Raw genomic sequence first — 22,500 nt, 5'->3', positions numbered from 1 at the left:
GAGCAAGCAAACCAGCAGAGATTGTGGCTCATTGATTTTTGCTGTTGTCACTTAAAGCATGCGGAAACCATACTCCATACTTCTGAACCTTTCCCATCGAGTGAAGATGCTTCTCTCTAGCAGTGTGGGAGCATTCCATTTTCTCTGCCAGTTCCCTTGTTGCTTGACGAGAATTTTCGTGCAAAAGTTGGTTTAATTGCTCTTCATCTAACTCAACAGGACGGCCAGAATGAGGTGCATCTTTGAGGTCAAAATTTCCATTTTTGAACTTGGCATGCCAATCACAAGCGGTTCTTTCAGCTATGGTGCCCTCTCCATAAACAGCACAAATGTCATGAGCAGCTTTTGCAGCCTTAGAACCTTGATTAAAAGCAAAGAGGAGGTGTCGAAAATGCTCATTTTTCTTAACTTGACATTACATTTTAATGATCTGAAAATAAACAAAAATTAACTAGAAAAGAAAAACAAAATAGATTCCAAAATGATTCAAAAATAGAATTCTCAAAAAAAATAGATTCCAAAATTTAAAAACGTAATAAATTCCAAAATTTAGAAAGGACGGCAGGAACATTTTTTTGATGACTGGCACCCGTGCCAGTGGGGTGCTAAGAGCATCGTCCGAGCGTGATCGTTGCCAGAGCAGCTATCTGGCTTCCATGCCAGTGGCACGTAAATAGCACCATTTGAACGTGATTGTTACCAGCATCGCCTTACTGGCAGTTGTGCCGGTGGCACGTGAAAAAAACATTCGAGTGAGGTCGTTGCCAGTGCCGCTGGACTGGCTCCTGTGCCGGTGGCATGTAAAAAACACCATTTCGAGTGTGACCGTTGCTAGTACCGCCTTACTGGCCCTCGTGCTGGTGGCACTAGAAGAAAAAATGACCGTCTTTTGTTTCAAGAAGAAAGGTGTTCTTCCATCAGGATAATGCTCAGCTACATATAGCAAGGATGACATTCCCAAGGCTGGAGCAGTTTGAATGGGAAATGATGCCCCACTCACCATATTTGTCAGACACTGCCCCATCTGATTATCATTTATTCCAGTCTTCAAAATCATTTATATGGAAAAAATATGAATTCTGTAGATAAGGTCAGAACAGTACTGCAGGAGTATTTTTTGTCACAGACAAGTGAATTTTGGAAGAGGGGCCTTGCAAGTCTACCAGATAGATGGATGAGCATTGTAGAAAATGAATGAGTGTATATTTTAGATTAAAAAAGAATTTTGTTTATTTTAAGTTTGAAAAATAACAGAAATATAAAAAAATTGCATTATTTATGGGATGACCCAATATATATGTGTGTATGTGTGTGTGTGTGTGTTTGTCTATCTATCTATCTGCGTATACATCTTCCACTGTCTCCAAAGCCTCACCCCCAAAAAACAAAACAATGTTCTGTTATAAACAAAATCCCCCCAAAACACCTGTTTTTATATAAATAAGCAAAATCTCTGTATTTTTACAGAATTATATTTGACAAGTTCGAAAGATGAACGAAAGCGCTAATATATGTATAAAATAAATGAAAGAAGTTATTCCAAAATTCTGACGACTTTTTTTTCAATATACACACATATATATAGATCTAAATATAATTGGTCTAAATTTAAGGTTGGTGGGATATTGTATGTTTATGCAACTTGAAGTTGGTTCTTTACATGCATTCTTAATAGTTTGATTCTTATGGATTTTGGGGAGACCATAGAAGTAGCTAGTCTTACAATCACACTCTTCTTGTAGTCACATTCTTTGTTAAACCTTTTTAATGTCTGTGAATGAGTGTGTTCAGTTTAGTCATTGTCTTTGATTTTTGGTAATTATTCACCTTTTCGTAGTTGGTCATCTCTTGTAATATAGACAGTATATCTCTTTTGTTGTGTTCAATATCCATGATAGCTATAGCACTTCCCTTATCTGCTTCCTTAATTATTATGTCGTTATTGTTTGTGCAGTTCATGTATAATATCCCATTCCTTTCTACTGGTATTAGGCTTGATTTTAGGGTATGGAATTTCTTTGTAAGGGAAGGTAGATATAAAGTCACAAAATTTATCTAAAGATTTATTCTTATCATTTGTAGGTTTGTAATTGCTCTTGTTTCTTGTAATTGCTCTGTTTTCTTTATCGTACAATTCCTCTGTTAGGCATAGTTTTCTACAGAACAGTGAAATATCGTTCTGTATTTCATTAGAGTTAAAATGCTGAGGTAAATTTTAGGCCTTTTAATTTCTTCTGCTGAGAGTTTTTTTGGATAGATTATCTTCGGCTTCTTATCTTCGGTTTGTACCAACTGATGTCTAGAATTCTGTTCGGTGGATCTAAAAAATGATTTTTCAAGGTTTTTCTTTTATTATTATTCATATATCTGATAACATTTTCTCTTTTGTATCGATTTTGTGCATTTGTTCTGGATTGTGGTTGTTTCTCTCTGTTATTGTTTTTTAAATTGAAAATTTTTATCTGTTGTGTATAAAAAAACTTTCGCAATATATCTACTAGAAAACTGGAAACGTTACTTAGATGACTGCTTAACCCTATGGACGCACACATTTGAACAACTTATAGATTTCAAAAACCTAATTAACAGCATAAATGATAATATAAATTTCACCATGGAATACAGTAAAACTCAACTACCATTCCTGGATATACTAATCATCAAAAGAGATAAAAACATTGAAACAGACATTCAATACAAACAAATTCTAAACAATACTTACTGTTCTCTTCATGCCATCCCAAACACACAAAAAATAACATTCCCTTTAATCTAGCAAGAAGAATCTGCACAATTGTCTCAAACCCTGAAACTCACAATAAAAGACTCCAGGAACTAAAACAAATACTTCTTAAAAGACAATATCTATTAAAATTAATAGACAATGGAATAGGAAGTGCTAAAGCAATAACTATCCAAGAATTACATAAAACGAAAAACATGTCAGATACATCCAATAATCTACCCTTTATTACAGCACTCAACCCAAGAAATACAGAGGTTTACAATATTATCCACTAGAACATTCCACTACTAAGACAAGACCGAAGAATGAAACAAGCATTTGAAATGCACAAAATAATCAAAAGTAAAAGACAATCTAAGTCCCTTAGAAAATTCTCACAATTGCTAAATTACCTTTTGCAACTCCTACACCAACAGTCAAAAAGTGTGGCTGCCCCAATTGTGAGACTTACATTAATCTTATTGAAGAGACAACATGCAAATTCAAATCAGGGCAGATTTTTACCATAAAACATTACTTCACATGTTCTTCAAGGAATTTAATATACTCTAAGAAATAAACTGACCATTCACTGACAACAAATATGAGACCCCAGTACTAGACAGATTCCACTGAGTGGACACATAGACATCTGTGCAAAAAATAAGCCCCCAAATTCCAGGTTTTCCCACTCTACCTATGTTCAGTGAAGCACGGATAAACAAAGAGAATACTTTCATACAAAAGTACAAACCCAGATTTAACAAACTTTTACAAAGCACATACACAAATAACTATTCACACACAAAACTCATTCTGCCACTTAACAACATGAGGCACCTACGCAGCTAGCAACCTAAATTTTAGCCACTGGACTACATACAAATGGCTCCTATCTACACTCTCACCAGACAGATTAAATTTGGAGTGTAACTAAACATGTTCACTCAACCATGTTGGCCTTCATTTTAGGCACTAAATATACTGCCACTTGACACTAACACATGGACATAGTGGCAGAGCCGGCCCTATGGTAACTGATGCCCTAGGTGAATCAAATTTTAAACGTCACCCTGCTCCACATGGTGGCAATTGAAGCAAGCCCAACAAGCTGGGAATTTCCCCAGGAAAGTTTTTAGAAATATGAATAAGCATAGGAGCAATTTGAAGTCACTTGTAAAGGAAACTTTTAAAATTTATTTCTTGAAAATTAATGAAAACATGATGTACTGAAAATTTAATGTTTTACTAATTGGATGTGAGCAAATATGGTAAACAAACAGTAGTTCACTATGCCCTTGTTTGTATTTTCTTTCTGTGATTTGATTTGGCTTAAAGGTGTGTTTTTTTTTATTATTGGTTGTTGAAACTATTTAAATACTGTTGTTTTTTACTTGGGGTACTTAAAAGCTAATTTTGTGAACTCTGTCTTGCAAAATCTTTTACAAGCTCTTGGAGTGGAAATTTTCTACAAATTTCATGTTCTATGGATATCATAGCTAGTTCAGTGAGCCTCTCTTGGACCAGTGAAGTTCTTGGATATGTCTTTATTAATTTAAGTTTTGAAAAGCTATGCTCTCCACTTGCAACACTTATTGGTTGGGTTAGCAGGATTTTAAGAGCTATCTACAAATTTGGAAAGCTTTCTCTTTGTTGCTGCTCACGAAGTAGCCCAAGCACCTTCAGAGGACCATAGGATTTTTCAAGTCTTCTTGATATGACATTCAGTTCATTAGACAAATCTTTGGCATCAATATCCTTTGACTCTCCAACCTGTAGGGCAGACACAAGTTTTATGCAAAATTCCATTACTTGATGAGAAGTTTCATATTGCAAAGATTCTCTATCATACAGAAAGCCGAAGATGAAATTTACTTGTTTCAGTTGTTCAAAACATAATTCATGCAGCCATTTTAGCATGAAAAGCAAATACATACACACACACAACTCTATTTTATTATATAGATTACAAAAACAGTTTAAGTCAAGTTCAATATAATTGAGTACATTACTCAGTCCAATTTGACAGGTCTTACTCATAGAATTTGAAGAGATTCTTGAAGCAAAAATTATATAAGAATTTAATATATTTTAATAATAATTATAATAACAAAATTATTACTTTATAATTATAAATTTCTTAAACTCTCTCTCTCTCCTAAGTCAGCACCTCCCAAGACATCCCCAGATTTTGTTGTCCCCTAGATGTTGCCACCCTAGGTGGTTGCCTAGTTTGCCTAGTGGTAGATCCAGCCCTGCATAGCAGGAAGCATACAGAAGGTTCTAAACTTAATCGCATGTTCATTCTTTACAAACACTTCACAGAAAATATTCAGAGCATGTCAGCCTTAACTTATGATGCTAAACATTCTTAATTGATATTAACACACGAACAGAACATAGCGGTGAACCTACAAATATTTCTAAGACCAGTCATGTGACTATCCTCTACCAATCAAACCCTATTCCAAACATATACTAATTTCAGCCATGAATTCCCTATACAAACAGGGCAAGCTTCAAACATTAGTCAGAAACAAAACAGCTGTGACATAAGCCACATCTTTCTATTTCAAATTTCTGAGAATCAGTGTAAACTGTGAAACTGGTTATATCTTTAAATATAATAATAAAAAATATATTAACTATTCTCAGTGCATTTTCATCTTCTATTTTTCATATATATATATATATATATATATATATATATATATGTGTGTGTATATGTATTGTTGTGTCTGGAGAGAGTCATTCCCTTTTAGTGCGTTATTTAACACACTCAGCAGTAAAGTTTTCGTTCATTTACAACTTTACCAGTAAGTGTGTTAAATAATAAGGCATTAAAAGTGAATAACTCTTCCCAGACACAACAAAATATGCTCCAAAACATGAAGAATCTTGCAAACCAAATCCAAAAACAAAGTATATATATATATATATATATATATATATATATATATATATATATATATATATAAATACAGTGTACATTTAAACACATAAAAGGTGACCATCATAGGACACCTAGCATACTAGGTGGAAACTGTTTTTATTTTTAATTCTCTTCGAAATTTATCCCTAATAGTGGTTTGGGATTTTGGCTACTCCTTGCATGCTAGGTGTCCTATGATAGTCTCCTCTTATGTGTTTAAATGTTTGTCAATATATATATTTATGTTTATGTATGTTAAGATGGAGGTGGAAATAGCACAGAAGTAAGTCTAAAACATTTCAATTGAAGGGGTAATTTAATAAAAATGATTTTAAAAATTATATAAAGAAAATATTATTGGTTTCGATGAATCTCATCAAAATTCAATAAAAATTTATAAAAATTTGAAGTAAAAACAGTTTATCTTCTGTCTGGGGGTCAAGAACATGTCAAGAGATTTTTCGTTGAAGTCTTCTTTAAATATAGTTTGGTATAGAGTTGAAAGTGTGAGAGAAGGGGTGTCTATTGCCTAAAAGAAATTTTTGTATATTCCTGTCAAGGGAGTGGTTAAAAAGCATTTATTGAATGGGTTGTATGTCTACCTCTGTGTGTGTGTGTGTGTGTGTTTGTGTTGTGTTCAATGTCCTTTCAAAATGTTTGGAAAGTGACCAGCTGTGAGTTGATGGGTGTGTATGTTGTGATGAATGTCTTGTTGAAGAAAGAATTAAGATTTTTCTTTGGGTTAGATGTATTGCTTTGAGTGTCTCCACCTGTGTGTATGTGTGTAGTTCCCAGCTAACACAAGATCACCTTCAGTGATCCAGATGCTGCTCAATTTGCTCCATGAGTGAAGCATTGGTAAGGTGGAACAGAGATTCCACCTTTGCTTGTTGGTGATGTGTCATTCCTAAGAGTATTTGGCCCTCATCGGGGAAGTTAAAGTCACCCAAAAGGAATATATATGTGTTCTTCTAGTTTGGTGAGAACTTCTATCTTTGCAAAGCAGTCTTCAAACTTACCTGTATGATTTGGAGCATCCAATTGGCAATATGTAGTACGTATAACATTTCTGGCCATTTTGTAAAGTTATCCACCAATATTAGATAATATGATCCATTTAATGGTCCTGCAAAGTCTATGTGTAGCCTGGTCCATGGAATATCAGTTTTGGGCCAAAGTTGAAATTTTGTAGATGGTAATTTCACTGCAAAAGCACAACCTCTGCAGGATTTTACCAACTTCTCAATATCTTGATCCATTTTTTGCCAATAAACATAATTAAGTGATTCCATCATAGAAATCTCTGGATGTCCAGTATGGAATTCCTTTAACATTCGATTTTGTAGATGACAGGCATTACGATCATCTGTGCATGCATAAGCACATTATCACATATTGAATACAAGTTTGAAACTGTTATGTCCAGTAATATGTATTTTTTTATGTTTCTTCTGATCTCACTATATTTTTCATTTTCATGATAAACTCATTCATCTCAACATCATCATTTAACATCCGTTTTCCATGCTGGCATGGGTTGGACGGTTTGAATGGTAACTGGAAAACCAGGAGGCTGCACCAGGCTCCAATCTGATCTGGCCATGTTTCTACAGCTTCCTAACACCAACCACTCCGAGAGTGTAGTGGGTGCTTTTTATGTGTCACTGGCACGGAAGCCAGTCAGGCAGCACTGGCATCAGCCACATTCAGATGGTGCTTTTTGCATGTCACTAGCACAGGAGCCAGTCGGTGTGGGGGGAGGGGGAGTCAGGCGGCTCTGGGGCAGCGACCCACGCATGAATGAATGGTGCTTTTCGCATGCCACCAGCCCTGGTAATGGCCACAACTACAATTTCCATTTAATTGTGATTTGATTTGATTTTGATTTACTTGACTCAATAGGTCTCCTCAAGCATGGAATATCGCCTGACAATTCAAAGGTACTTTTTAAATGGGTTGGTTATGCAACATTGGTGTAGGCTATGGCTATGATCTCACTTTCCTTGCCGGGTCTTCTCAACCACAGCTTATCTCCAGAGGTCTCGGTCTTTTGTCATTGCCTCTGTGAGGCCCAATATTCAAAGGTCATGCTTCACTACCTCATCCTATGTCTTCCTGGGTCTCCCTCTTCCACAGGTATCTTCCACTGTTAGTGTGTGACACTTCTTCACACAGCTCTCCTCATCCATATGCAGCACATGACCATACCAGTGCAGTCGTCTCTCTTGCACACCACATCTGATGCTTCTTATGTCCAACATTTCTACACTCTGTTGTGTGTGCACACTGACATTACACATCCAGTGGATCATACTAGCTTCATTTCTTTCAAGCCTACGCATGTCTTCAGCAGTCATGGCCCATGTTTCACTGCTGTGAAGTATGGCAGTTTGCACAGATGCATCGTAACCTTTCACTCTAAGCAAGAGGCCCTTTGTCACCAGTAGAGGTAGGAGCTTTCTGAACTTTGCCCAGGCTATTCTTAATCTAGTGATGCCTTATTTCTAGTGATGCCTTATTTCTAGTGAGACAGCTGCAGGAGAAATACCTAGCTAAGGATAAACCTCTGTACCTGGCTTTCGTTGACATGGAGAAAGCCTTTGACAGGGTCCCCCGATCCCTTATCTGGTGGTCAATGAGGAAACTTGGGATAGAAGAATCGTTAGTGAGAGCTGTGCGAGCCATGTACAGAGATACTGCCAGTAAGGTGAGGGTTGGAAATGAGTACAGCAATGAATTCTGGGTAGAGGTAGGGGTCCACCAAGGTTCCGTCCTCAGCCCCCTCTTATTTATCATAGTCCTCCAGGCAATCACAGAGGAGTTCAAGACAGGTTGCCCCTGGGAGCTCCTCTATGCTGATGACCTTGCCCTAATTGCGGAGTCACTATCAGAACTAGAGGAGAAGTTTCAGGTGTGGAAGCAAGGTCTAGAATTGAAGGGCTTTAGAATCAACCTAGCTAAAACCAAAATCCTAATAAGTAGGAAGGTAGATAAAACACAAACCCCTTCAGGTAGATGGCCCTGCTCAGTATGTAGAAAAGGAGTAGGTAGTAACTCTATAAGATGTACCCGGTGCAAGCTATGGACACATAAGAGGTGCAGCAACATCAAAGGCAGGTTAACTAGCAAGTTAGTTTTTGTTTGTGGCAGATGTTCAGGTGCAATAAAGACTGTAAACAAACAGGAAACAACTTCTATCTCATTCCAGGGTGAAAAACTAGAGGTAGTCGATAGCTTCTGCTATCTGGGCGACCAAGTTAGTAGTGGGGGTGGGTGCGCTGAAAGTGTAGCTGCTAGAATAAGAATAGCCTGGGCAAAGTTTAGAGAGCTCTTACCCCTGCTGGCGACAAAGGGACTCTCACTCAGAGTAAAAGGCAGATTGTATGACGCATGCATACGAACAGCCATGCTACATGGCAGTGAAACATGGGCTGTAACTGCTGAGGACATACGTAAGCTCACAAGGAATGAAGCCAGTATGCTCCGTTGGATGTGTAATGTCAATGTGAATACCCGTCAGAGTGTAAGTATCTTGAGAGAAAAGCTGAACATTAGAAGCATCAGTTGTGGTGTGCAAGAGAGACGATTGCGCTGGTATGGACATGTGGTGAGAATGGATGAGGATAGCTGCATGAAAAAGTGCCACACCCTAACAATTGAGGGAACCCGTGGAAGAGGTAGGCCCAGGAAGACCTGGGCTGAGGTGGTGAGGCAAGACCTTCGTACATTGGGCCTCACCGAGGCGATGACTACTGACCGAGACCTTTGGAAATGTGCTGTACATGAGAAGACCCGGCAAGCCAAGTAAGATCGTTGCCAGTGCCCCTGGACTGGCTCTTGTGCGGGTGGCACATGAGATGCACCATTTTGAGCGTGGCCGTTGCCAGTACTGCCTGACTGGCTCCTGTAGGATTTTCGAGCGAGATCATTGCCAGTGCCCCTGGACTGGCTTGTGTGGGTGGCACATAAAAGACACCATTTCGAGCGTGGCCGTTTTCGTGCGGGTGACACGTAAAAGCACCCACTACACTCTCTGAGTGGTTGGCGTTAGGAAGGGCATCCAGCTGTAGAAACTCTGCCAAATTAGATTGGAGCCTGGTGTTGCCATCCGGTTTCACCAGTCCTCAGTCAAATCGTCCAACCCATGCTAGCATGGAAAGCGGACGTTAAACGATGATGATGATGATGATGAATGCTCTCTGAGCATCCATCCCCACTACAGACTTGGTCATCTGGGTAGTGGAAGCTATCAACTACTTCTAGTTTCTCCCTCTGGCATGTAATGGAATCAGTTTTCCGAGTATCTGCAGTGTTTATTGCACCTGTGCATCTGCCACACAAAAAAGCTATCTTCCCAGTAAAGCTGTCTTCCTTTGATGCTGCTGCACCTTTTATGCATCCATAGCTTACACTGAGTACATCTTATGGAATTTCTAGCTACACCTTTTCTACAGATCAAGCAGGGCCATCTACCTGAAGGGGTTTGTGATCTGTTTGCCTTCCTACTTACTAGGACTTTGGTTTTTGCAACATTGACTCTGATGGCCCTTTGATTCTAGACCTTGCTTCCACACCTGAAATTTCTTCTCTAGTTCTGGTAGTGATTCCGCTATGAGATCAAGGTCATCAGCATAGAGGAGCCCCCGTCTTAAATTCCTGTTATTGCCTGGAGGACTATGAGGAATAGAGGGGGCTGATCCTTGGTGAATCCCTACTTCTACCCAGAAGTCTTTGCTATACTCATTACTAACCCTTACCTTACTAACGGCGTCCCTGTACAGCTCTTATTAACCACTCATCAATCTCCAATTTCCACATCGCCCACCAGATAAGGGATCAGGGGACCCTGTCAAAGGCTTTCTCCAAGTCAACAAAATCCAAGTACAGAGGTTTATCTTTGGCTAGGTATTTCTCCTGCAATTGCCGTACTAGGAATATAGCATCAGTGGTGCTTCTACCTGGCACAAAACCGAACTGCATCTTATCTTAGCAGACTCTCTTCCTAATTAGTTGGACTATGACCCTTTCCGTGACCTTCATCATCTTATCCAGCAGTTTGATACTCCTGTAGTTATTTCTATCTAAAGCATCACCTTTACCTTTGTAGCAGTTGACTATGGTGCTGCTATACTAGTCATTGGGCATGACTCACACTACCAGATATTTTGAGCTTCTCAGCGGTGATTCCTGATGGGTTGGGGGCTTTTCTTGACTTCATATCCTTAATTGCTTTATCTACAAGGGTGCTATCTATTTGGGTAGCTGGTCTCTCAACTGGGTCAGCATTTGGCAGGCTCTCCTTTTCTCATTCATTCTCCACATTCAGCAGCCTTTCATAATGGCTTCTCCAAGCCTCTTTCTTTTCAGAATCATTAAAAGCAAGTGCACCATCATTCATACGGACACATTTGTTTCCTGTGACATCACAATTTTCTTTCACATAATGTCTTGCGATCTGATATACTTCAGTTTGTTGGTCCTCACATCGCTGAACATAGGCAAACTTGTTTTCTGCTTCTCCCTGCATCTAGGGAATGATGTTTAAAGCAATATTGTCTAAGCATGAATAACTGCCCATAACATTGTGTGGATTGAAGAGTTCATAATTACTATGAGTTGAAAGGAAATGTTTTTCTAATAAGTGTCTAGAAACTCCTTGCTGTGTTAAGTAACTTCTAGGCTATGTTAAGGAGCTTCTAGATTGATTGATTGAAGGATTGAACACGATAATTCTTCAGAGCCTGCAAAAAGCTCTTAGACAATTGTTATACACTTTGTAAGGTACTCTACTTGATCCTTGAGTTAAACCTGCTCTTGCCTTCCTGACCACATTCTGGAACTCTTTCCAACTTAGCTCCCTCCAATTAAATGCTGTAGTGTGAGCAAGTGGACTAATAAAGGACCCACAGTGTCCTAGATCTTGGTCCCTGGAAATTTTCCTCTTTCTGATTCTGTTCAAGAGGTGTCTTCCATATTTATATATCTATCTGTGTGTGTGTGTGTGTGTGTGTGTGTGTGTGTGTGTGCACATGCATGTGTGTGTATGTGTGTGCACATGCATGTGTGTGTGTGTATGTGGTGTGTGTATGCATGTATATTAAAGTCTGTCATACCGGCCATGATGAAATACCACAAGGTATAGAAAATACGTATTCGCCTTTATATATTTAATCCTTTATATTGAACACTCAGTATTTCATATATACAATAAGACATATTCCATATATTCAATAAGACATTCAATACTTTATTTCATTGTACCATCTATTTTTATATTATATATTGTATATTCCATATTCTATATCCCACATTAATTTTACAAGAATATAAATAAAACATAAAAAACAGAGTTGGAACTCTTTTAAATAAAATAATATATTCCTCTATACACAATCATACAAAACCCTTTTTTTTTTGTATTTATTTATACTCACACATATATATATATATATATATATATATATATATATATATATATGCAAACGTATTGGTAAAACCATTCCTCACTAATGCTTCATTATACCTCCCTGTTAGAGATTTTTCTGTCCACTGATAGATCGAGAGATGGTTGGAATTGGTTTTCTGTAAGGTTGGTACTTGCCTGTCCTCAAGTTTAGGGATATGTCAGGAAGTCTACCTTTGTCAAATTGGTGCTAAATGTTATAGTTACGCCAAATTCTATGAAGATGTTTGTAATTCTTCCTGAGCTTATTCATAGCATGACCAATCATATGGCTTCAGATTGCCAGATCATCATTCCTATATAGAGCCAAACTGTGAGATGAGGGTATGCTTTGTCAGAGTACCCAGGATAAATGACCTGACAATGTCAGCAACTTCAACCTCACTGTTGCACCCCATGGATGTGTTGAACGTTGGGTTGCCTTTCTTCTTTATTCAGCAGGAATTATTGTGAACCACAGTTGACTCTCTGGTATTCATGATGATTCTGATATTGACGTCACTCATTCTTGGTAATTGCCTACAAAAGTCTAGGGATTTCAGGAGGAGGAATTTTGATATTGAAGAGATATTGAACTAGATGAATTTTTTTGTAAGTTGCTTATTCTTGATATCACAGAATCAGTCAATTACTGCAGTGCTGCAATCCTATTGAGCTAACCTTGTATTCCTGCTGATATTGAAGTTGATGGCATCAAGAATACACTTACTTAGCAATGCCTATTCCACCCTTAGAGAGGTTAATCAGCCTGCATTTAGAATTAGAAAAGACATTGAGATTATGGTACTTAAGCATGATATGGGGTGGAGGGCATAGCAAGGTGATTCACACAATCCTTTATGCTTAGAAGGATGGCTTCAGTCTTTATGTCATTGTATGTAAAATAAAACGTTGTTTTTTTTTGTTAATTTTGATGATTGTACTTGTAAGGAGCTGTATACATAGAAGTGTTTGTTTCATTTAAGTTCTTTCATCAGCAAGAATGGGTTCATTAGGTAATTGCTTGATTTGTGTGATGTAACAGTTTAAAGAGTTTAGGAAGGGGTTAGAACAATGTGTGTATATATATTATGTATGTAAGCATGTATATTTTTACATGCATCTATATATTTATGTGTGTGTGTATGTAAATATGTATATATGTCTAAAGAAAAAGTATTGTTATTTGTGTTTCCCATTTATTAAAAATCTCAGACCTGTGAAGGTGAAAATTTTGGGAAAATTTGTAAGGTGCTGTGAATAAATAAAAACATACAGTATATATGAAACATGTGTACTAAAAATTTGATTTCAGCTTTAAGAATGTTCACCTGACAAAGCATTTCATGGGTCTTGGTATATGCAACACTTGATGCAGGTGCATTGCTTGTATTTGTTAGTTATCATAAAAATTGTAGAGCTGTTCAAACACAATACTGTACAAACTCATGTAATAGTTGAACACATGATATCATGAAGTCTACTTGTCAACCAAATCAGTAGACTGGCTGCCAGTGATTGTCACTTTTGGAATCCAGTCATGTATGACACACCAGCTTCACAGAACTTTTTCATATACCTCTAGGATCGAAGTATTTAGACAATGTGACATGGGGTGTCTGTATCTTGTAGGATTTACTTGACACACTGAATATATAATGGTTTGACATTATCTCTGTCAGTGCAAATTAGCCACTGTTCTGCAGTAGCCTCACCTCAACCTGCTTGCATTTGCCAGGTAATGCTGACTGTTACCTTGGAAGAGATGACTATAGTAGATAAACAATAAGCATAATTGTTGACTAATTAATTGCTTCTGGGTGTATAAGTGGTATGTACTGAAAGTGCCAAAGGAAGGAAGTACTGAGATAAGAATCTTACAATTTTGGGGTTGGACCTCAAGAACAAGAACACATCAGGCCACAAGAAATGGCATTGTACTGTATGGCAGCATTGAAATATGAAAGAAGAGAGAGTTGTGCTTCTTGCTGTTTCATGTTTAAATTTTATTTTAATTTTAAATGGTTCTCGAAATTATATTTATCTTACCTTTATATAAATCTTATTGTTGCTTTTTCTTTTTATTTTTCAGGTGATTTTGAAACGTTGAAATGTTGAAAACTGAAATAAAACAAAAGTAAACTTAGTTCATTCTGAAATATTCATTTTAAAAGCTCAAATATTTGTTTTGAAACATATACCAAAAATGTATTCTATGCAAGGTACTTCAACTAACTATCCACTTGGTCGTCAGTTCACATGTGAAACTTGTGGTGCTGTCTTCCCCCTCTATGATCAAATGAAGAGACATAAACAACAAACACACAGTGACAACAAGACATATTCATGCTCATATTGCCACAAAGTCTTTGCACAAGTGTCTAGCATGCGTAGTCATGAGCGATGTCATACAGGAGAACGGCCCTATACATGTTTAACATGTAGTCGTGGATTTTCCCAGAAAGGGAATCTAAAACATCATATGATGACTCACACTGGTGAGAAGCCATTTAAATGTCCACTCTGTTGGAAATCTTTTTCTCAACGTGGAAATTTGAAACATCATCAAAGATGTCACACTGGTGACAAACCATACACATGTGTCACATGCCATAAATCTTTCTCTCAAATTGCTAGCTTAAAAAATCACCATCGAGTTCATTCAGGTGAAAAGCCATTTACATGTGAAACATGCCACAAATCATTTTCTCAAAAAGGAAATCTTAAAATTCATGAGCGTTCACACACAGGAGACAAGCCTTACTCGTGTGATGTTTGTCAAAAAGCGTTTTCTCAAATCAGCAATTTAAAGATTCACAAAATGTCTCATGATGGTCAGAAACCATTTTCATGTCCTATCTGTGCTCGTGGATTTTCCCAGAAAGGAAATTTGAAAACTCATATCCGCAACCATGAGAATAATAACCGTAAAATGCCATTGAGCTGTGATGTTTGTGGTAAAGAGTTTGTTCATAAATCACTGCTGAAATGCCATGAAAAAACACACCTGGTTGAAAGAATGAATGCAATAAATGTTGCTCCCCACCACACACAACATAATGCCACTTCTAATAATGGCCCCAACAACAATAACAACACAAGCCATACCACCACCACCACCACCAATCCACATCATCAACACCAGCCCCATAACCAAAATATTATGAGGGGCATTGTGTACAAGCAACTTTAACTGAAAGATTGAACTTTCCCACTGATAAAGTGAATTAAAAATCATCAAAAATAATCTGAGCAGCTGAAAAACAGAAATAACTGGAAAAGATAAAAATCAAAAAGAAAAGTTAACATTATTTTTAGCTGAGGCAAAACAAAGTTATATATTTAGATCAAATATTTTTCTCAAAAGGCCTCTTTGGCTGTATTTATCTCAGTCTTAACCTAGTGCATTTCCTCCATTTCCTCACACCTTTGTTCATTTTAATTAAATCAAGAAAATATTGAGTAAACACAATTATATAATGTTTATATACAATCACATTCATATGTACACATATTTATATAAATACATCACTTACATATGTATCTGTATCAATATTAGAAAGGCAGAAAATGGCATTGGAAAAACAGAATTGGTAGAACATTGGACAAAGTGCTTTACAGTATTTAGTTAGGTCCCTTTAGGTTCAAACTTTATTCCACTTAGGTTGGCTTTACTGTGCATCCTTCAGGGTTGATACAAAAGGTGCCAATCTAGAATGGGAGTCCGTATAGTATACATACACAAAAAGAACAACAAATATACATGAACTTGTAAGAAATCAAAGATGGTCAAGCATTTTCTTTTCATTAAATACACACACATCATCATCATCGTCATTATAACATCTGCTTTTCCATGCTTGCATGGGTCAAATGATAATGTTGTTGAAGCACATATTTCTACAGCTAGATACTCTTGTTTCCAAACAAAGTAATATTTTTCCTAGTACAACAAACAGCAAACAGGCCAGATATGCATTTGCAGAGAATTCTAAACAATCAACATTGTTTGTATGAATGGTGACACATTGCTTACAGTCAATGTACACATGTTAAGATAAGGGAAATACATACATATGCACACACATACATATATACATATGTGTAATGGTTTCATGCCATAAAAGGAGATGAAAGTTCAGCAATCACTAGATACAGCTGAATTGAAAAGTATGAGCCTTGGCTCTTTGCTACCAAAGGTCTAAAAGCATCACATTCAGTTTAGAGTTGTTAAAAAAAAATCATGGCTGAAAGAACACAAACCAAAACCACACAAAAAAAGTGGGTGGCTAATTTTGGCCAACAGAGTTATGCCTCTTGACTTTTTATTATTTTTTTTTTTATTCACTAATGACCTGCATTCCAAGGTTCAGATGACAAAAAGAGCTGTAATCAGATGTGACACTTTCAGGCTGTAAGTAACAAGTAGTGAAGGCAATACATTTCCAGTCAGCTATATCTAATAAATGCTGAACTTGCATGAAACCATTTGGTAATATATTGGCTACTATGAGACTATAATGTATAAATAATTTGATGTTATAGTTTATAATATTATAGTCTATGTATATTATTGACTATATTATTATATAAATGTGTTTCCAGTTCCCAAAATTCATTCACCAGGCATTGGTCAACATATAGCTGTATAAGGGTAGGTTTGTATGTGTGTGTAAATATTATTAAACTGAGAAGAGATGAAGATTGGCAACATGAAGGGCATCTAACCATAGGAAAGCTACTTCAATACAATCTGTTTAACCTGTGCAAGCACGAGAAAGTGGACGTAAAAACTATAATGATGATGAAGGTATATGTATCTATATATATATATATATATAATATATATATATATATATATATATATTATATATATATATTCATTTTTTATCTAGTTTCAGCTCATATGCTGGGGCCATTATATAAAAGACAAGAAAACAAGAAATTATTTAATGAACTTCATTAACTTACAGCTGTTTCTGCTATGATATGCAATGCACTCATCAGAGCTTTAAAAATGAAGTGCAATTTTATTTGGGAAAGCATTTATTTATTTAGAGGACTTTGTGAAAATGTAATGTAGTATTGAGTTTGAAAGGGAAAATGTTGTACTTGACTAATGTTTTTCTCTGAAGGATATGTATATTGAGTTCTAATACCAGGTTATTGGTATTACTATGCCTAAGCATATGTGTGTACACAGACACACACACACACACACACACACACACGTCTGTTTTGGAATGATAGTTCTCAAAATACATCACACAGTTATAAAACCCTTTTGGGATAGAATGGTTGAAAACTGCCCATGGGACTTGAATCCACATCTCCTGTATGTATGTATTTCTATATATTTTTATATATGTGTGTGTATTTATTTATATACATATATGTATATGTGTGTGTGTGTATATATATATATATGTATGTATGTATATATCAACCAACATCCAGATGCTCTTCTTGTGTCCAGAGATCAGCTTACCAAGTTTTTCCTGTTCCCTCTGTACTGGGTTGCATGCATACAATCAACCAGGCTCTTGTTTGCTGTCCATCATTTCATGTTGTCAGTTCACAAACTTCTTTGATGACCTCTTACTCTCTTCTCCTCAACATTTCCTGTCAGGGTGATCTTAGACAGTCACTCCTGGAGCATTGTATGTTCAAAATATGATAGCTTTGTGGACTTGATTCTCAACAATAGATATCTTTGGACTTTCAGCATTTCTAGTACTGCAGCCTTTGTTACCCTGTCTTTCTAGTTTATCCTGCCTTATCTGCAAAAGATATACTTTTCAAAGGTTTCTATTTTTTTACTTCATAGCTGTGTGCATTGCCCAAGTTTCTGCCTCTTGAAGGATTGTTGGCATGGTATAACACTTTCCTAGCTTCAGTTTTTGTTTTGACCTTATTTATTCATTGAGTAACTTCTATATAGCAACCTTTGATTTGTCTTAGATGCTTGAGGCTTTGGTGTTTGTCTTAGATGCTTCAAGCTTTTTTTATTTGCTCAAGCTTTATACAAGCTTCTGTTTGTTCTGTCTTGTGAATAACCATTGTCTTTGTCTTTTTTTACATCTATATTTAGACCGTTTTTATTGTGTTGCTTTTTTACAGCATCAATTTCTAGTAATATCTCATTGCTCTCTGCCAAATAATGCTGTCATTGGCATATCTTATATTGATTATGTTCATGTCATTGACTGTGAGTCCTTTGATCTCATATGACTTTGAGTATATACTCAGTACAAATATTCAATGGGAATAGTGATAATACACATCCTTGTCTTACACCTCTTTTGATCTCTGCTGGTTCTGACAATTGCTGGTCTATTTTGATGGCTGTCTGTTGGCTCCAATATAACACACAGATGATTCTGGTGTCCTTTCCTTTAAAACTGTTTTTATTTTTAGCTCTCTGTGGTGTATGCAGTCAAATACCTTGGCATAATCTATGAAGTGGGCAAATAGATCTTTCTGAATTTGCATTTGTTTTTGTACTTAACTGCTGAAGCAGAATGTGGAACCTCTTGTACCTTTATTGAGTCTAAATCCAACTTGCTCCTTATTGACTTCATTTATTTTGCTTCATATTTTTCCTAGCATGATTGTAAGAAATATTTTAAGAGCATGGGGTATGAGACCTATAGTCTTGGAGTCAGAACACTCATTTGCCTTAAGTTCTTTCAGGTAGGGTGATAAATACCAATGTTTTAAAATCTTAGGGGAAGTGTCCAGTGTCATAGATATCATAGAAAAGAAAAGGTCTGTGAGTTTGTCAATGCCATAATCTTCTAGTGCTTCTAACATCTCACATGTTACTGTATGTGGTCCTGGAGCTTTACCTTTTCTCAGTCTTCAAAAGGTTGGAGGTGAAGGTTTTTCAGGTTTTTCATCCTCAAATAAATCTCCTATTTATTCTGTCCATCTTTTACTGATCTCCTTATTTTCAAAAAACAGTTTTCCTTTGCTTTTAATATATCCCCCTTTTGTGTTTTACTATCTATTACTTATTTGATATTTTTATTCATTTAATTGGGTTTTTTAAAGAGTCTTGATTTCAACACATTTTCCTTTCTGCCATTTTTTTCTCTTTCCTATATTTAATTTTGATGATTGAATTTATGTTTCTTGGGGTTGGTGTTCTCTGTCTTTTTTGCATTCTGTTAGAGAATTTCTCCAGCCATCCATTGCTGTTTTTTTCCCTCTAGTAATGTACCTATTCCCTACTTCACACTGTCTCTGAGACTTTCCCATTTGACATCAGTTTTTTCATTGGGTGTTTCTTGAAGACATTTTCCAAGCCTTCAGTTCGTGACCAGTTCATATTTGTTTTTTTTTTACTTCAGTGGTATATCTGTTTCACATCTTCTAATCTCAGACAGTCAATATCATAAAACTTTTTTGCTCTGGTTTCTTTGCCCATGCAATTTTCAAGCTTTATGCTGATTTTTGCAATAACAAGGTTGTGATCCAAAAAAGATGTCCACACTTGGGTATGTTTTGCTCTTTTTGATATTGTTGCAGAATTGGCTACTTATCAAGTATGTAATCAATTTGCTTTCTTCCTACACTGTGAGGGCTTTCCAAGTGTATCTTTTCCTTATCAGAAGATCAAACATAATGTTTGCAATACACATTTTGTATCTTTTGCAAAGACATGTGAGTATTGTATCTCTCTCATTTCTTTTGTCTAGTTCATAATTTCCTGTTAGAAAAGTTTATTTTCCAGAGTCTAACTTAACCTTGATGTCTCCTATAGTCAGTAAAATATTAGTGCAGGGTTGATTGTTTGATAAAACTCTTCCACTTGTTCCTGAGTATGCTGTTGTGGGTCGGGTATAGACTTGTAAAATAGCTATTTTGAAAGACTCTGCTTGATTTTTCATTAACTGGCCTTGTACAAATTTTCTCATTTTTCATGCATCAGCACTTCTATCCCATGTTCATGTTTTATATCTGCATGTTGGAAATCATAATATTCACTTTTGTTATAGCTGTCTCCTACCCATTTTGTTTCTGATATGCTCATGAAATCTGTATTAAGGACATCACCTTCCTGGATTAAGTTAACTACCTTTCCTTTCTGAATCAAAGTTCTAATATACATGTGCCTAATCTAAAACCCCTCTTGCAAAATTTCAGATATACCACCCTTAATGAAGTGTCACTTCCATGTAATTTTCAACAAAATTATCTACTGAGGTCCCAGATTCCTTTGTATTACTGGTCTGCTTTTCTTTGGTTCAGTATTGGCATTTCTTTGGGATAAAATACAATGGGGGCCCCAATCTCTTTCACAATAACTGGCCAAAGTCATCTTCTGTGACTTGACATGTCCTGTCTTATGGCATATCACATTTGCTACTGCCACACATTCAAGTCCAATGACCTATTTTGTTCATTTGCATTCTCTGCTCTTTCAGGTTTTATGTAATTAGGGACTGACATTATCACTCTCAGGTATAGCCCTTGAGTTCAGTTGTGTGGTTTAGTTGTCTAGTTGAAACCAGGAATCAAGTTGCGACCACAATCATATACTGCAGCATCTGTTGAGGTATACTTGAACTATGTGTGTGTGTGTGTGTGTGTATGTAAATATATGTATCTATGGCTATGTATATGTAAATACATACCCCCCCCCCCCCATATATATATATTGCAGACAAGAAAGTAAACTTTGAATACAGTAAAGTTGTAAGAACAGCAGAGAAAGATTAGGTATTTACCCATATAAAATGGAAAAAAGTTGTTAGAAGACAGCTATGGGGTCGAACCTGTACCCCACAGATACCAGCTGAGTGCTTTAACCATTAAACTAAATGGCTGTCTACTCTTTAGATGACCATGACCATCACTGACGTGTCACCAATACCCATGCAAGAACTTGAAGTTGAGTGTGGCTTGCCAGCACCACAACTCTGACTAGCAATACCAAGAAGCCCAGAGAGCAGCAAAGTGCAAGATAACCAGCTCAGTAGAGCAGTGAGTTTTATATACACATTAGCTTTCTCCTAGAGGGATGCCTTACAAAAGACCAAGAGTCCCTTCCTCCATATAGGCTTACCGTGCCCTCTGACACCACCCTAAGTATTTCTATGTTCTAGTGCTCATATACTAGTTAACCCATAGCTGGGACTATGACAGGTGCTACTACTCAGGGTCAGAGAAGACCTGGGAACATTAGTGGCCTAGAGGTAGTTCCATATACCTCAAAATCTTGCAACCCCTGAACCAGAGTCCCACTACTGGATGCAGTTTAAAGTCATACCCAGGACGATACATATATACACATGCACATACATATATGTATGTATGTATTGAATAATCTTATCATTAATTGAATCCAGGATAACTTAACTAACATTACCTTATTCACTTTTGGTATGATTTATAAGTTTACATTTAGAGTCAGCTAAAAAATTCAATTTGTGATCTTTATCAAGTTTTGGGAAAAGGTCAGGGAGCTAAGCATTCAACCCTATCATGTATTTTACTTGCACTAATTGCTTCACTTGGTTATTTATTTTGTAATCTGTGTTAGGATTAGTTTTTTTTTTATATGTTTTGATAATAGTATGAGGCCTCCTAGGTATTTTGTTTTGTCTGGAAGTACATACAGTTTACTAGTACCACAAAAATGCTTCAGATCATTTATAAGTGTGTACTGAAAGGTGTTGGAAAATTTTCTAAACTTTACCTTCCTTATCAGCTTCAGCAGATCATTTTCAAAAGCTTTTAAACTGTGGCGAGCATTTTCTTGTTTTAAGTCCACATTTATTATCATAAATTCTCATGAGGTCCTTTTTCTTAGAAAGAGATTTTCCGGTGTGTGTGCTTAACTAGGTGTTCCTTTTTTTCTCTATCAGCTTTTTAATGTCCAGTTTCCTTGGTGTCATCAGGGTATTCATCAGGAAACTTATGAAAGGATATTGCTCCATGCCAGTGCTCAACTTTGTAGTTGGAAGTCAGCAACTGAGGAGGGAATATTAGGTTTGGTGATATATTCAAACAAAATAGAGCTCAAAACATGAGTGTATGTGTGTGTGTGTGTGTGTGTGTATATAATATATATATATACATATGCACACATGCACATACACACCACACACATACATGTATATATATATGTTTCAAATTTTGGCACAAGGCCAGCAATTCCAGGGAATTGGGTAAGTTGATTACATCAATCCCAGTGTTCAACTGATACTTATTTTATTGTTCCTGAAAGGTGAAGTTGATCTTGGTGGAATTTGAACTCAGAATGCTGCTAACCATTTTTCCCACACATATATGTTAGCATATACATACACATGCACACACAACATATATGTCTGTGAATATATATGTGTATGTGTGTGTATATATATATATAGTTGAAATTTATAGTAAAACAAA

General features: G+C 36.5%; 1 protein-coding gene and 1 long non-coding RNA gene across 2 annotated transcripts in view; one reads left to right on the top strand and one right to left on the bottom strand.

Annotated features, from left to right (window-relative positions):
* Positions 1 to 15,638, top strand: part of LOC106884041 (uncharacterized) — a 28,237-nt gene extending 12,599 nt beyond the window's left edge. The window contains exon 2 of the mRNA XM_014935253.3: positions 14,192 to 15,638. Coding sequence (XP_014790739.1) covers positions 14,306 to 15,292 — 987 coding nt within the window. The 5' untranslated portion in view covers positions 14,192 to 14,305 and the 3' untranslated portion in view covers positions 15,293 to 15,638. The remainder of the gene's footprint in view (positions 1 to 14,191) is intronic.
* Positions 1 to 15,764, bottom strand: part of LOC149132645 (uncharacterized) — a 16,355-nt gene extending 591 nt beyond the window's left edge. The window contains exons 1-3 of the long non-coding RNA XR_016244242.1: positions 15,636 to 15,764; positions 14,149 to 14,220; positions 1 to 430 (exon numbers count right to left, since the gene is read on the bottom strand). The exon at positions 1 to 430 is cut by the window's left edge and continues 591 nt beyond it. This is a non-coding gene — a long non-coding RNA (uncharacterized LOC149132645). The remainder of the gene's footprint in view (positions 431 to 14,148; positions 14,221 to 15,635) is intronic.
* Positions 15,765 to 22,500: the final 6,736 nt, after the last annotated feature.

The sequence above is a fragment of the Octopus bimaculoides genome, chromosome 14 (assembly GCF_046866305.1).
Source record: "Octopus bimaculoides isolate indiv1 chromosome 14, ASM4686630v1, whole genome shotgun sequence".
Classification (NCBI taxonomy): domain Eukaryota; kingdom Metazoa; phylum Mollusca; class Cephalopoda; order Octopoda; family Octopodidae; genus Octopus; species Octopus bimaculoides.
This window is presented reverse-complemented; position numbering and strand designations above follow the sequence as displayed.